The sequence below is a fragment of the Leucopleurus acutus genome, assembly GCF_964270905.1.
Source record: "Leucopleurus acutus genome assembly, chromosome: 1".
Classification (NCBI taxonomy): domain Eukaryota; kingdom Metazoa; phylum Chordata; class Mammalia; order Artiodactyla; family Delphinidae; genus Leucopleurus; species Leucopleurus acutus.
This window is the reverse complement of record NC_139142.1, coordinates 48094434-48109826: the sequence shown is the minus strand read 5'-3', so window position 1 is coordinate 48109826 and position 15393 is coordinate 48094434. Positions and strand designations below refer to the sequence as shown.

Below are 15393 nucleotides of genomic sequence, written 5' to 3'. Positions count from 1 at the left end.
TAAGCTTGTATTTGAGAACTTCTTCAGCAATTATTTGAGTGTTTCCTATGTGCTGGCACTGATGACACAGTCATGAATAAAATAGATATGATTGTTGCCTTCATAGAGCAGAATGCCAAAAGGGAAACATCAAACATCAAATAAACAAACAATGGTTGTAATTATAAGTTGTGATAAATGTTTTTCTGTGAAGGAAAAGAATGGGATGCTCTGAAAGAGACTAATGATGAAAGTCATCATTGGATGAGGTAGTCAGTAAAGACTCTGCAAAGAATGCTAGTTCACCCCTGAAGGAAGAGAAGGAGCGAGCCTGGTGAGGAGGTAGGGAGAAGGCCGTTCCAGGGAATTGTATATGTGAAGCTCTGAGGCAGAAAAGAACTTGGAACTTTCACGAACTTAGAGAGAGGAGACGTGTGTGGGAGGAAAAAAATGCTACAACATGAAATTGGAGAGATGGCAGGCCCAAAGTAAGCAGGACCCACAGGCTGTTTTTATGATGTCTTGGCTTTCCACAAAGTACAATGGGAAGCTCTTGAAAGTTTTAAATAGGGGAGTGATATGAGCCAATTTATATTTTTAAAATATCTTTCTAGCTGTAGTACAGAGAGTACTACTCCTGGCACAATTGTAAAAGTAGAGAAGTTATTTACAACTGAGATTCTTAAAATCTTTTGTGCCCCAGACCTGTTTGGCTGTCTGCCGAAGCATATGGTCTCCTTCTCAGAATAATGCTTTTAAATTACAAAGGAAACGAATTATATTAAAATATAGTTTATCAGAAAACATTTGTGGTACAGCTAAATATATATACTTCTTTATTAACTGATTATATAGGATGTAATAGTGGGTCTATACTTATAAAGCAAAAGAACATAAATAAATGTTGAGATATCTGCAGTAACTGTAATGTGATGGAAAAGATCTGATTTTTATTGGTGACTAAGTCACAGAAACTGTTAATGCTAGTTGTGTTTTCTACATCTATAATGGAAGGAAATGTTAGATTTCCATTTCAGGTTAGTGAAAATAAAGATGTAATTTTTTTTAAATCATTGAACTTAACAGACCACACCCTGCATTCTATTCATGGATCCTGTCTTAGTCCATTTGAGCTACTATAACAGAATGCCATACACTAGGTGGCTTATGAACAACAGATATTTATTTCTCACAGTTCTGAGACTAGAAGTCCAAGATCAAGGTGTCAGTATATGTGGTGTCTAGTAAGGGCCTGCTTCCTGATTTGTAGAAGGCTACCTTCTCTCTGTGACCTCACATGGTTAAAGGGGCAAGGGAGCTCTCCAGGGTCTCTTTTATAAGAGTACTAATTCCATTCATGAGGGCTCTACTCTCATGACCTAGTCACCCTACAAAGGTCCCAACTCCAAACACCATCACACTGGGGATTAGATTTCAACATATGAATTGGGGGTGGGGGGAAATAAACATTCAGTCTATAAAATATCCCTTGGAATTTTTTATTTAAGAGGTTATTTCAGTAATTGTGGGAAAAGAAGATGGAGGCTTGGACCAGGGTAGTTGCAAGAGAGGTGACAATAAGGGGACAAATTTGAGATATTTTTCTGGGAGCATCCCTATACAGTCTGCATGTACTCAATGGCTTTGGTGGGAGAGCTGGATTTGACGTGAACACAAGTCATGTCTTTCCTCAGGGTGTGCTGGCAGCTATCACCTTGGTAGGAGGTGGGGCTGGAGGTGGAGAGGCTAGGGCCAGAGCCAGGTGTGAGCCAGGGCTTCCTGTCTGCTCAGTGGCTGTTACTGTCCTAATTGGGGTGCGGGCAGGTCCCAAGTTGCTGGAGCAGAAGCTCTGAGGGTCAGGTTTGAGTTGGCTCTGTTCCCTTTAAGTGTGAACTCTCCCCTCTCCCAGCACCAGCACCCTTGGGAGCAGTGCTGGAGCAAGAGGGGCCCACTTGATCTCTCAGCGTCTGACAGGGTACAAGCTGCAGTGGTCCAGCCACAGAGTCCCAGGCTGCTTCTGATGCATTGCCTGTGCGAGTGCCAGTAATGGCTGCCCCCACCCTGCTCACACAGTGCTTCAGGTCTGAGCCACCTCTGTGTCTCTTAGCTGAGTTCTTTCTGTCATGGCAGCGCTCACTCCAGTGTGGAGCTACGACATGAAGTAAACAGGGCTGGAGCATTCACTCCTCAAGCTGGAGAGCACCAGGCAGACATGGGAAACCAGCCAGCCACCCACGCAGTTTGTCAGCCCTCTCCGCTCTGCCTCAGGAGAAATCAAGCACGCATGTGCATTCCTCACAAGCAGACAGAGTCCGGGCTTCCCACAGCCCTTGTGTTAGTCCCCCCCAGCCCTCCAATCAGCCCTCCAATTGTCTTCTCTGTGCCAGACCCCAGGACTGGAGCCTACAATAGTAGCTCGAACCATTCACTCCCCAGGCAGGATCTCTACCCCTATAATCTCCCTTTTCTTCTGAGTTCCCTCCCTGGGCCACAGGTCCTGACCTGATTGCTTCTCTTCCCTTCCTACCCAATTCCGTGTACATCTTTCTTTCAGCCTTGGTTGTTCAGGAGTTTTCTGCCAGTTTCCAGTTAGGTTTCAGTGAGAATTGTTCCACATTTAGGTGTTTTTTTTTTTTTGTATTTGTGGGGGGAGGTAAGTTCCAGGTCCTCCTACTCTGCCATCTTGATCACCTCCCAAATTTGAGATATTTTTGTAGGAAGAATCAACAGGATGGAAAAGGGAGAGATTACCTAAAGTTACTGGTGAAATCTTCATGGAAGAACTAGGCCTAGGAATGTGAAACGTAAAAGAATCTGTATGCACAATGTTAGCAAGGACAGTTAGAAAGCAAGAAGATTTGCCAGGCAGACTATTGCTGTGACTCACTGAAAAGTAAGGAACAAGGATGAAGCTATGGGTTCGAAAGAAAGAGCATTCATAAAGAATAAATCAAGAACACTGAGACTCATGACTCAGGTACTCACGAGCTGTGAGAACTAGGGCAAATGTTTACCTAATGAAGCCTCAGCTTCACATATTAAACATGAGGATAATAATAATAGCCCATAATGTTGTTGTAAGGATTAAATAAAATACTGTATGTAAAGTGGTTAGCACAGTTCTGACATGTAGCAAGGGCAGATAAATATTAGCAATTGTTCTAATTACTGCTAGGATTCTGACATTGTATTGGACCATCACCCACAGGAGATTGCAATCTAGTTGAGGAAACATGATAAAACACATGATATATTTTTAGAAGGAAATTGTTCAGAGTCAAGTGTTCAAATACAAGATATGAGCAACTCTAAGCTATTAAATTTTGCCCAGTATAGTACTTCCTGTACCATAAAAAGATTTTGAGAGTTTCTGCCACATATTTGTATGTGAGCATTGTAGATGAGTAGGGATACTGTTGGATCTCTTGTTAACAAGTAAGTTTTACATATTACTATTGTCCAGTCTCTGCTGCTTGCAGCTAAGCTCCCATTTGGCATAATAATGACTACAGCTCAAACAATTAAAAACAAAACAAAACAAAAAAGAGGTAATTGAGATTCTGAAAGTCTGTTCTTTGCTTTCATTTACAGGAGCTAAGACAAGAACAGGCTGTTTCCTTTTGTTCTGTCATAATACCATTTCATAAAGATGCACAAAAAATTTCAATCAACCTTGGGAACTACCCCTGCATTTGAGTAGTTTGTATGTAGATGGCTGTGGCTTAATGGCAAAACATTAACATTCAAGTTCTTCTTCTGCTGTGCACTTTGCTATATGACATTGAACCACTCATGCAATGTACTGAGCCTAAATTTTTCATCTATAAAAGGAGGATAGGGCTTCCCTGGTGGCGCAGTGGTTGAGAGTCCGCCTGCCGATGCAGGGGACACGGCTTGGTGCCCCGGTCCGGGAAGATCCCACATGCCGCGGAGCGGCTGGGCCCGTGAGCCATGGCCGCTGAGCCTGCGCGTCCGGAGCCTGTGCTCCGCGGCAGGAGAGGCCACAGCAGTGAGAGGCCCGCGTACCGCAAAAAAAAAAAAAAAAAAAAAAAAAAAAAAGGAGGATAATAGTTCCTACCTCAGGATTATTTTGTAGATCAATAAAGAAAACTTAATGTCTGGAACAAAATAGAAACACAATAAAAATATTTTTATAAGCAATGTAATACCTATTAAAGAGTGAGAATTTAAGTCAAAACTTGTAACAAGAGACAAAGAAAGTCATTATATAATAACTAGGTTAATTTATTAAAAGGTTACAATAATCATAAATATATACACACCCAAAAGTAGAGTACCTATTTAGCAAATATTAACCATTAGTACCATTAAGCAAATATTAACAGACCTAAAGGGAGAAATAGACAATACAGTCATAGCTGGGAACTTTAATACCTCACTTTCAACAATGGATAGATCATCCAGACAGAAAATCAATATGGAAATGTTGAACTTGAACTATACTTTAGACCAAGTTAACCTAACAAACATATACAGAATATCGCATCCAACAGCCACAGAATATACATTCTTCTTAAGTGCACATGGAACATTCTCTAGGATAGGTCAAATGATAGGTCATAAAACAAGTCTTGGCAAATTTAAGAAGCTTGAAATCATACCAAAAATCTTTTCCAATCACAATTGTATGAAACTAGAAATCAATAACAGGAGTAAAACTGCGAAGTTCACCAATATGCAGAAATTAAACAACACACTTGTGAATAATCAGCAATGGATCAAAGAAGAAATACAAAAAATAATTTTTTTTAAATCTTGAAACAAACAAAAAGAGGAAACAAAACATACCAAAATGTATGGGATGCAGCAAAAGCAGTTCTAAGAGGGAAGTTTATAGTGATAAACACCTACATTAAGAAAAAACTAAAAATGATTTCAAATAAACAACCTAAATGTATACCTCAAGGAACTAGAAAAAAATAGCTTAAGCACAAAATTACCAGAAGGAAGCAAACACAAAGAGCAGAAATAAATGAAATAGAGACCAGAAAAACAACAGAAAAAATCAGCAAACTTAAGGGCTGTGTTTTTTGAAAAGATGGAACAAAATTGACAAACCTTTAGCTAGACTAAGAAAAAAAGAAAAGACTCAAATAAGTAAAATTGGAAATAAAAGAAGAGACATTACAACTGATATCACAGAAATACAAAGGATCCTGAGACTACTTATGAACAATCACATGAAACAAATTAGATAACCAAAAAGACATGGATAAGTTTTTAGAAATACATAACCTACCAAGACTGAATCATTAAGAAATAAAAAATCTGGGGACTTCCCTTGTGGTGCAGTGGTTAAGAATCCACCTGCTAATGCAGGAGACATGGGTTCAAGCCCTGATCTGGGAAGATCCCACATGCCACAGAGCAACTAATCCCGTGCGCCGCAACTGCTGAGCCTGTGCTCTAGAGCCCGTGAACCACAACTATTGAAGCCCGTGTGCCTAGAGCCCATGCTCTGCAACAAAGAGAAGCCACCACAGTGAGAAGTCCGTGCACCACAATGAAGTGTAGCTCCCACTCTCCACAACTAGAATAAGCCCACACACAGCAATGAAGACCCAATGCAGCCAAAAATAAAAAATAAATAACTAAAATTATTTTAAAAAAAGAAAGAAATAGAAAATCTGAACAGACAAATTACTAGTAAGGAATTGAATCAGTAATCAAAAATTTCCCAATAAAGAAAATCTCAGGACCAGATGGCTTTCCTGGTGAATTCTACCAAACATTTAAAAAATTAATGCCAGTTCTTCTCAAATTCTTCCAAAAAATTGAAGAGTAGGGAACACTTCCAAACTATTTTACAAGCCAGCATTACCCTGATACCAAAGCCAGATAAGGACATTACAAGAAAAGAAAACTGTAAACCAATATCCCTGATGAATATGAATGCTAAAATTCTCAACAAAATATTAGCAAACGAATTCAACAGCACATTAAAAGGATCATATACCACAAACGAGTGGGATTTATTCCTGTGATACAAGGATAGTGCAATGTATGCATGTCAATAAATGTGATACATCACATTAATAGAATGAAAGATAAAAATCATACGATCATCTCATTTAGATGCAGAAAGAAAATTTAACAAAATACAACACCATTTCATGATAAAAACTCTCAACAAGTTGGGTATAGAAGGAATGTACTTCAACATAATAAAGTCCATATATATATATAAAGCCCACAGCTGACATCATACTCAATAGTAAAAGATTAAAAGCTTTTCCTGTAAGATCGGAAATAGGACAAGGTTACCCACTCTCATGACTGTATTTAACATAGTACTGGAAGTCCTAGCCAGAACAATCAGGGAAGAAAAAATAAAAGATATTTAAATAGAAACAAAAAAAGTAAAATTGTCTCTGTTTGTAGATGATGATCTTATATAGAGAAAACCCTAAAAATTTCACCAAAAAAACCCCACAAAATCCTGTTAGAGCTAATCAATGAACTCAGTAAAGTAGCCGGATAAAAAATCAACATACAAAAATCAATTGTGTTTCTGTACACTAACAATGAAATAACTGAAAAAGAAATAAAGAAAATCCCATTCACAATAGCTTCAAAAATAAAATACTTAGGAATAAATTTCCTCAAGGAGTTGAAAGATCTGTACACTAAAAATTATAAGACTCTGATGAAAGAAATTAAGACATAAATAAATGGAAAGATATCCTGTGTTCATGGGTCAGAAGAATTTTTTTTAATTTTTAAAATTTATTTTTTTATACAGCAGGTTCTTATTAGTCATCAATTTTATACACATCAGTGTATACATGTCAATCCCAATTGCCCATTTCATCACACAACCACCACCACCCCCCCGTGGCTTTCCCCCCTTGGTGTCCATACGTTTCTTCTCTACATCTGTAAAATGTCCATATTACCCAAAGCCATCTATAGATTCAATGCAATCTCTATCAAAATTCCAATGGAAGTTTTCACAGAAATAAAAAAATAAATCATAAAAATTCATATGGAACCACAAAAGACTCCAAATAGCCAAAGCAATTCTTAGAAAGAGGAACAAAGCTGGAGGCATTACAGTCCCTGTTTTCAAACTATATTACAAAGCTATAGTAATAAAATCAGTATGGCATAAAAAATAGACACATGAAACAGTGAAACAGAATCAAGAACCCAGAAATAAACCCTAGCATGTACCATCAACTAATATTTGACAAAGGAACCAGAGTGCTTGATGGGAAAATGATAGTCTCTTCAATAGTGGTGTTGGGAAAAATGGATAATCACATGCAGCAAAGTGAAACTGGACCCCTGCCTTATCCTACTCACAAAAGTTAACTCAAAATGGATCAAAGACTTCAATATAAGATCTAAAACTTAAACTCCTAGAAGAAAACATAGAGAGGGTAAGCTCCTTGACATTGATCTTGGCAATGATTTCTTGGATATGACACCGAAAGTACATGCAAGAAAAGCAAAAATAAATAAGTGCAACTACATGAAACTAAAAAGCTTCCACACATTAAAAGAAAGAGTCAACACAATGAAAAAGCAAACTATGGAATGGGAGAAAAATATCAAACCTTGTATCTGATAAAGGGTTAATGTAAAGAATTCATACAACTTAATAGCAAACAAGCAATCTGATTTAAAAATGGACAGGGCTTCCCTGGTGGCACAGTGGTTGAGAGTCCACCTGCCGATGCAGGGGACATGGGTTCATGCCCCGGTCCGGGAAGATCCCACATGCCGCGGAGCAGCTGGGCCCATGAGCCATGGCCGCTGAGCCTGTGCATCCGGAGCCTGTGCTCTGCAACGGGAGAGGCCACAACAATGGGAGGCCCGTGTACCACCAAAAAAAAAAAAAAAAAAAAAAAAAATGGACAGAGGAACTGAATAGACATTATTCCTAAGAAGATATAAATGTCCAACGAATGTGTGAAACGATGCTCAATATCACTAATCAGGGAAGCACAAATTAAAACCACAATGAGATATCACTTTACACTTGTTAGAATGGCTATTACCAAAAAAGACGAGCAATAACAAGTGTTGGCAAGGATGTGGAGAAAAGGGAACCCTTGTGTACTACTGATGGGAACATAAATTGGTACAGCCACTATGGAAAACAGTACAGAGGTTCCTCAAAAAATTAAAAATAGAACTATCATAGGATCTAGCAATCCTACTTCTGATATATATATATATATATATATATATATATATATATATATATATATCCAATCAATATCTCAAAGAGGTATCTGCACTTGCATATTCATGGCAGCCCTATTCACAATAGCCAAGTCATGGAAACAGCCTAAGTCCATCTGCAGATGAATAAAGAAAGAAGATGTATCATGTATTATATATTTACAGTGGAGTATTATTCAGCCATGAGAAAGAAGGATATTCTGCCATTTGGGTGGACTTGGAGGGCATTATGTTAGTGAGACACGTCAGACAGAGAAAGATGAATATCTTCACTTATATGTGGAATCTAAAAAACCTGAACTCAGAGAAACAGAGTAGAATGGTGATTATCAGGGGCTGGGGGTGGTGAGGGATATGGGGAGATGTCAGTCAAAGGATACAAACTTCCAGTTATAAGAAGAATAAGTTCTGGGGAGCTAATGTACAATGTGGTGACTGTAGTTAACAATATGAATTACATACTTGAAGTTGCTAAGAAAGTAACTGTTAAGTGTTCTCACCACAATTAAAGAAAAAAGCAAATATGTGATGTGTTAGGGGTGTTAACTAACCATACTGTGGTAATCATTTCACAATATAGAAGTGTATCAAATGATTACACTGTATACCTTAAACTCACACAACATTATATGTGAATTATATCTCAGTGGAGCTGGAATAAAGATAAGTAAAAAATTATTTACAATTTAAAAATAGTGAGACTGACTTTTACACAAATATGCTATACTGGATTGAAGAGCATCCCCTAAAATTGATGCCCACCTAGAACCTTAGAATATGATCTTATTTGGAAGTAGGGTGTTTGTAGATGTAATCAAGTTAAGTTGAGGTCATACTGGATTAGGGTGGGCCTAATCTGATGACTGGTGGGTAGGATATTTGGACATAGGCAAAGAGAAGAATGCCATGCGAGGACAGAGACACACAGGAGAGAATACCATGTGAAGGTGGAGGCAGAAAGTGGAATGATGCATCTACAAGCCAGGGTACTCCAAGTGCCAGCGACCACCAGACACTGATTGAGAAGCGTGGAACAGATGCTTCTCCATCAGAGCCTCCAGTAGGGACCAAGCCTGTGGACACTTTGATCTCAACCTTCTAGTCTCTAGCACTGACTGAGGGAGTAAATTACTGTTATTTTAAGCCACCCTGATTGGGTTTTGTTTAGCCAGAAAGAGGAAACTAACACACATATCAGTACCTATACCTCTTTGTATCAGTCAGCATAGACTCGGTTTTGTTGCAGTAACAAAAGACTCTCTCCTCCGATTCTTAGAGGCTACAATAGCAAAGATATACTTTTCATTCTTCTTCTCACCCACATGTCATCACAGATAGCTGCCACTCCACACCATGTTACCTTCAAGCAACCTCTACTTGGAATATTGCCTCTATCTGGTATGAGAAACATGGAAGATAGAGTCCAAACATTCAAAGATTTATGGGATAGAAGATGAAATTGATTCTCATTTCCAACCTGTAAACTATAATATTGAAAAGCCTTTAAGTGACAAAGTTCTAATCAACTCAATCCTGGGACAAGGAACAAATCAAGAGTATGGCCACCATGTTTTACTAAAACCTCTGAATCAATTAAGGTGGTTTACAGTAAATGATTTCAGTCAGACAAAATGGCAGAGGCAAACTATGCATTGGTTCTTGAAGCTTCTGCCCCAAATTGACTCACATCACTTCTACTCACGTCTCATTGGCCAGAGCAAGTCTGATGCCATTGTATGGGTATGTATAACCCACATATAGGAGGGGCAGTAAATCTTTTCAGAAATACTGCAATCTCCCCACTCTTACAGAGGATTATCCTTTCAGTAGTCACTTTGAGAGGCTATTTTAGTAGTACAGTGATGTGGAGAATGTTTGGAGTGATTTCCAGAGCAAACGTATGAGGTCACATAAGAAATTGACTCTTGACTTTATGATTTTTGACCCCCAGTGGCATTCCCCAGATAGATCATCATCCACCTAGTCTCCAGATGTGGTTACAAATAACTTCTAGTTTACTACCCCAAATTAAATCCCCTCTCAAGTAGTGAAAATTTGCCACTGTCAAAGCTGATCAAAGGAAGGTACACCAGAAGACTACCAACAAGGAGCTACAGAAGTGTTGTGAGAAGTGTTATGAAACAACGGCATCACTGAGGTGAGATCACTGACCAGCCTCCCAGTGGGACTCCCTAAAAGGTGCAATGCTTGATTGAAGGAATATATATAATGTGTAATAAATGATAACATATTAATATCTTATCGTACATAATATATATAAAATATAAAAATTCATAACGTATAAGGTTATGTGTGTATGTATAAGTATATAATATCTCCGATGTGTTTGTTAAAAAAGGAAATCAACATGGCTTTAGGCATCCCTAGCACAATTTCTGAAGCAGAGAGACACAACTACAGAATGATAATGATGGCCAGCCTATGTGGAAATCTTCCTACGTTCCAGGCACTAAATGATTTATGTGAATTACCTCACTTAATCCTTGCAGCCAGGGCTGGGACTAGGACGAGGGAAGCAACCTACCTGGGGCACAGAATTTGAGGAGACACCCACTCTCAGGGCTGGACAAATACAAGGTTGATATTTGCATGACCCTGAACGCCTCCTTCAGTGTTGTACCCTCAGAGCCTCACCTCACCCTAATCCCGGACCTGCTTGTAACAATCCTGTAAGGTCAAGATCATCAGCTCCTTTCTTCGCAGATGAGGAAACAGAGGCTTATGGGGCATGAGTATCTTGCTTCACTTGAACCCAGGCAGTTTGGACACCCAGGCCTTAGCCTTGACTCGTTGCGCCTGCATCAATGCCTTCGTCGACACCCCATCTCAAGTTTTGGTTGTTTTTGTCGTCTTTTCCAGGTGTCCAAGGCAGCTGCAGACTTGATGGCCTACTGTGAAGCGCATGCCAAGGAAGATCCCCTCCTGACGCCTGTTCCGGCTTCAGAGAACCCATTTAGGGAGAAGAAGTTTTTCTGTGCTATCCTTTAAGTCTTCAAGAGGAACCTGAGGAGCCTCGGGGCTCCAGGGACACTGATGTAGAGTTTTTAGCAAAGTGGGCGCCTTTCTAGTCCACAGCATTTAAAGAGAGGGAGGAGAACCATCCTGGAGACTCCAGGCTATGCATGTTTAAAGAACTGGTCCCCTTTATGAGAATGAGAGCTGATCCACACCCCCGAGTTAAGAGATCTGATGTCTGCAGAATTGCCTGGAGGAGGGGAGTATGTAAAGATAAAATCGGTGTCATTTCTTTCCTGCTATCCCTCCCAAACCTTATGTTTCTGCTTCATATTTAAAAAAATAAAACAGACGGCTGTACTGAGCTCAGATATGTATGACCTTCTTGGAATGAATATTGCCTTTAGAATACCCTTTGACGGGCTGAGTCGTCCAGTGTAGGTGCGGTTCGGTTTAATGGCGTTGATATTTCGTCTTTGTGCCTTTCTTTTTCTTTTTCCCTTCTCCCCTACCCCTCCTTCCACCCCTCCCCCTTAGAGTAGTAAAGAGATAAGGCTGGATTTGTCTGTAAGATTGAACTCAAAGGATGAGCACCCAAAGGGTTTAAGGAGATGTTCCCCGTGGTTTATCCTCATGGTAATAACAACAACAACAACAAATGCCGGTTGTCTGTATTCTTTTATCACTGTTCCTAACATTTGTACATGGTAGCTTTGATTCTGCAAGTAAAAGTAGATCATGTGTTGTGACTGGTGCTTTCATATATTTGTGACAATTTTTGAGTAATACTGCATGAAAATGTCCCCATGTTACATCCATTCGGTTTTACTATAAAGTAAAGAAAAAGTTTTACTATAAACTTTAGAAAAAGAATGAAAGAGAAAGGAAGCTGGGGAGGAAAAAACTCACTATCTTGAAAATTGAGATGACTTCAGAGCCTTAGCCATGCCTAAAATACCTCCTAGTTAACAGTGGCATCCACACCTCTTCAACGTATTTTCCAGAATCCAAAGCATTTTGGTTTGATCCAGGACCCAGGGCAGCACAGGGAGGGCCAAGTGACAGAGGCAAGGATTCACCCTGAGTTGGGAAGTACTTTAATCGAAGAGTCAGAGCAAATTCCCTTTTTCCCTGAATCACAGAAACTCTAGATTGAAAGAAGCCTTTCTGTGCTGTTCTTAACAAGAAAAAACGTGGCCCTTGTTTGTTTAAGTATCAGGAGAAATAAACCCACAACTCCAGACCAGACCCACTCTCAGAACCTGGCTGCTCACGGGCTAGGGAGAAGGGGGCAGCTGCTGCCCCCAGCAGCTCCACCAGAAAGGGTTCTGGCTCTTTTTGCCCCTGAAATGACCTTTGTTTTTTACCCACCAAAATTTTCAATAGAATCTTTTCTTTGTTTTTGTTCTCTGCTTTGTTTGTTAGAGTCTTATTTACAAACTTCCTTGCAGCTCGGGCTCTCTCTTCCCAAGAAATGATGTTGAAAGTGATTTTTCTTTGTGGCTCCACCAGTAATGGGAGGTCTGGAAGTCTGTCTCATTTCTTTCTGTGTCATTCCCAGGCAGGTGTGGGCTCTCTTACAATTCCTTATTTGCTTTGAAATCCCGAAAGACCATTTCTGAATTAATTTTATTCTCTTTCCATTCTCTTCCTCCCACTAAAAAAAAAAAAAAAAAAAGATGGAAAGGAAGGGAAAAAAGAAGATAAAAAGATGTAATATACCAAGGACAGATCTTGAAACAGACTTGATAAACATTCTCCTCAGCTCCTTGTATGGGCATGATGGTAAAAGAGTAAATACATCCAGTTAAAACTCATGCCTGGGGAGGGGGAGGAGAATATTAAGACATTGTGAAGTGTATGAATGCACTCCTATAACCAGATACTTCTGTTCAAACCTTGGGATTTTGCTACAGTCAGTGGGACACTGAAGAAGATTTAGAGGGGAAAAACCCTGGCAGAGTATTTATTAAACTACAGTATTGTACCATCGGCTTAGTAATACTGTGGAATCAGCTAAAACCCAACCACATTTTTAAAATGAGCGGAAATATGAATTGAATATGTGGTCACATAAAAACAACTGTGAATAAAACACTCTTTGGTGGTGATTAAGGCGTCATTATAAGACCCTGATGCTTTTCATGATCCACACCATTTACTTTTCTCAGAAGGACTCGATATTTTCACGTAAAGCTAGGTCTTTGGAGCAATTAAAATGTAATTAAAACTTTTAGGAATACAGCTCTGGTAATTAAAAGTTAAGGAAGTTCCAAACTTCATGTGACCTTGTTTATCAAAGGAGAAAGAAGGCAGAAAATACACAGCCCATCTGAAATTAAATTTAAGAAAAATGTTTGTCTTTTTCATAATTTCATGTGCTACAGAAGGGAATTATAATCCCAGAGTTTTTCTATGAGTTTTGATTTATTGGTATTTTTACTCGTTAAGGGGGAACTAATCTTTTGATTACTTATGCCTCTAAAGAGTTTTAATTCTTTTAGAAATTTAACAATCATTTTCACCAGCATAATTTTATCTTAAGGGGTGTACTAATAGGAAAACTTAGCTTAATTATTCAAGGCCCTAATTTACATATATAATATATTGGGTAGTAATGAAAATCTGCCATGGAATTCTTTAAACAGTAATAATAAAGCTCATATTTAGAATGCAAACTCTATTAAGAAAAAAACCAATCTCGCCTCATCCCCAATATTAAATCTGTTTTCTTTTTTTTCTTTCCATTTTAAACCAAGTGCTATTTAAGTCAGAGTGTGTGAATACTTTGAACTGAGGCTAATTTTGCTAATAATATTTGAAAGAGATTGCTCACCAAGGAAAAGTTTCAAACCATTTCTCCATATACTCATATTTACAAAAGACATTTTGAGAAGCATGCTGTCTTAAGGGATTTTTGTACTTTTTTTTTTTAATATTTGCTTCTAGCTGCTCCTGGCAATGGTGAATTGTTACGTATACATTAATGTTTTCCCAGCCCTAGAACTGTTCACATTTTTCCTATATAAGATCTATGGAGTGTATCTTTCAAAGAGAGGGAAATACAGAAATGTTAAAGCAGAAAAACCTGAATGTGATGTGTACATTTTCATCCCCCCATGGACAATGTATTTGTTTTAATAAATGGAATTTTCAGATTCATTTCATATGCAATCGATTTTATTGTGAAAGCCCGTGGACCACCTCGCCCATCGATTCTATGGTTAATTTGAGAAGGATGATGACACGTAACAAGACGGATGAGGAAACAGGAATTCGTGAATTTTCTTTAGGCGTTTGTTAATAGAGGCACGTAAGGAGGGAACATCTCACATGAGGCTCTTTAAAAGCCTTTCTCCCTGGGTACAGTGCCTGGGGACAGAGAAAGGTGATGGGGAAGAGTCCAGGCTCTGGCAGGCTGGACCGTGAAGATACATGAGGTGCATTTACACTTGAACGTGGTATGGGTATGCCACACGGGGATTCCTCCTCTACAAAAAGAAAAAATTGAACAGAATGCATGCGGTTCTCCATAAGCTGCTCATGATTTAAAAGGAGGACTAGAGAAGATAAAGGCTTAGAACTCTAGATTCACAGCTTCTTGGAGATTTCTCAGTCAAATACCCTTCTGTATGTCCTTCAAATTACGCCAGTGAGTAACAGAGCCTGTTAGTAAGGAGATGCTGGATCTCCCAGGATTCGTGCCTGCGACAAAAGCATCTTTAAACTTCCAGTGAAGGGGCCACTTGGAGTTTGTGCATGTGTCCACTTACATCATTGTTTCTCAAACTGTGATCCCTGGATCACCTGTTTCAGAATGACCTGGAATGCCGATGAGAAAGGCAGACATTGGGCCCCCCACTAACTCAGAATTGCTAGCGATGGTGCTTAAGACCGGGCACTCCGTTGCTGGCTTTTCATCACGCCTCACGAAAGGCACAAACTAATTGACAACACGCTGGCTCTTATTCCCACAGCTGCAGGAAGTAGCTGCCCTGGAGTGAACACGTGACCCGCGACTGAGAATCTCGGCAGCTCCCAGACGTGCGAGGCAGAGAGGAGGAAGCTGGTGGGTTTTAACTCTGCTCCTGTTCTGTTGAGCCCCCAGGGGAGGCTTGCCTCCAGCTCTGGTTCTTTAATAAGCTGCTAACATTTTACACAGCACAATGACGTGGGAATTGGAGCTGGGTCAGCTCCAATCCACAAATTGCAAATAATTTGCCAAGG

At 39.4% G+C, this 15393-nt stretch overlaps 1 protein-coding gene across 1 annotated transcript in view; it reads left to right on the top strand.

The window, feature by feature from the left end:
- GNG2 (G protein subunit gamma 2) overlaps positions 1 to 14403 on the top strand; it is a 139361-nt gene extending 124958 nt beyond the window's left edge. The window contains exon 4 of the mRNA XM_082836368.1: positions 11071 to 14403. Within this exon, the coding sequence (XP_082692494.1) occupies positions 11071 to 11199 (129 nt within the window). The 3' untranslated portion in view covers positions 11200 to 14403. The remainder of the gene's footprint in view (positions 1 to 11070) is intronic.
- Positions 14404 to 15393: the final 990 nt, after the last annotated feature.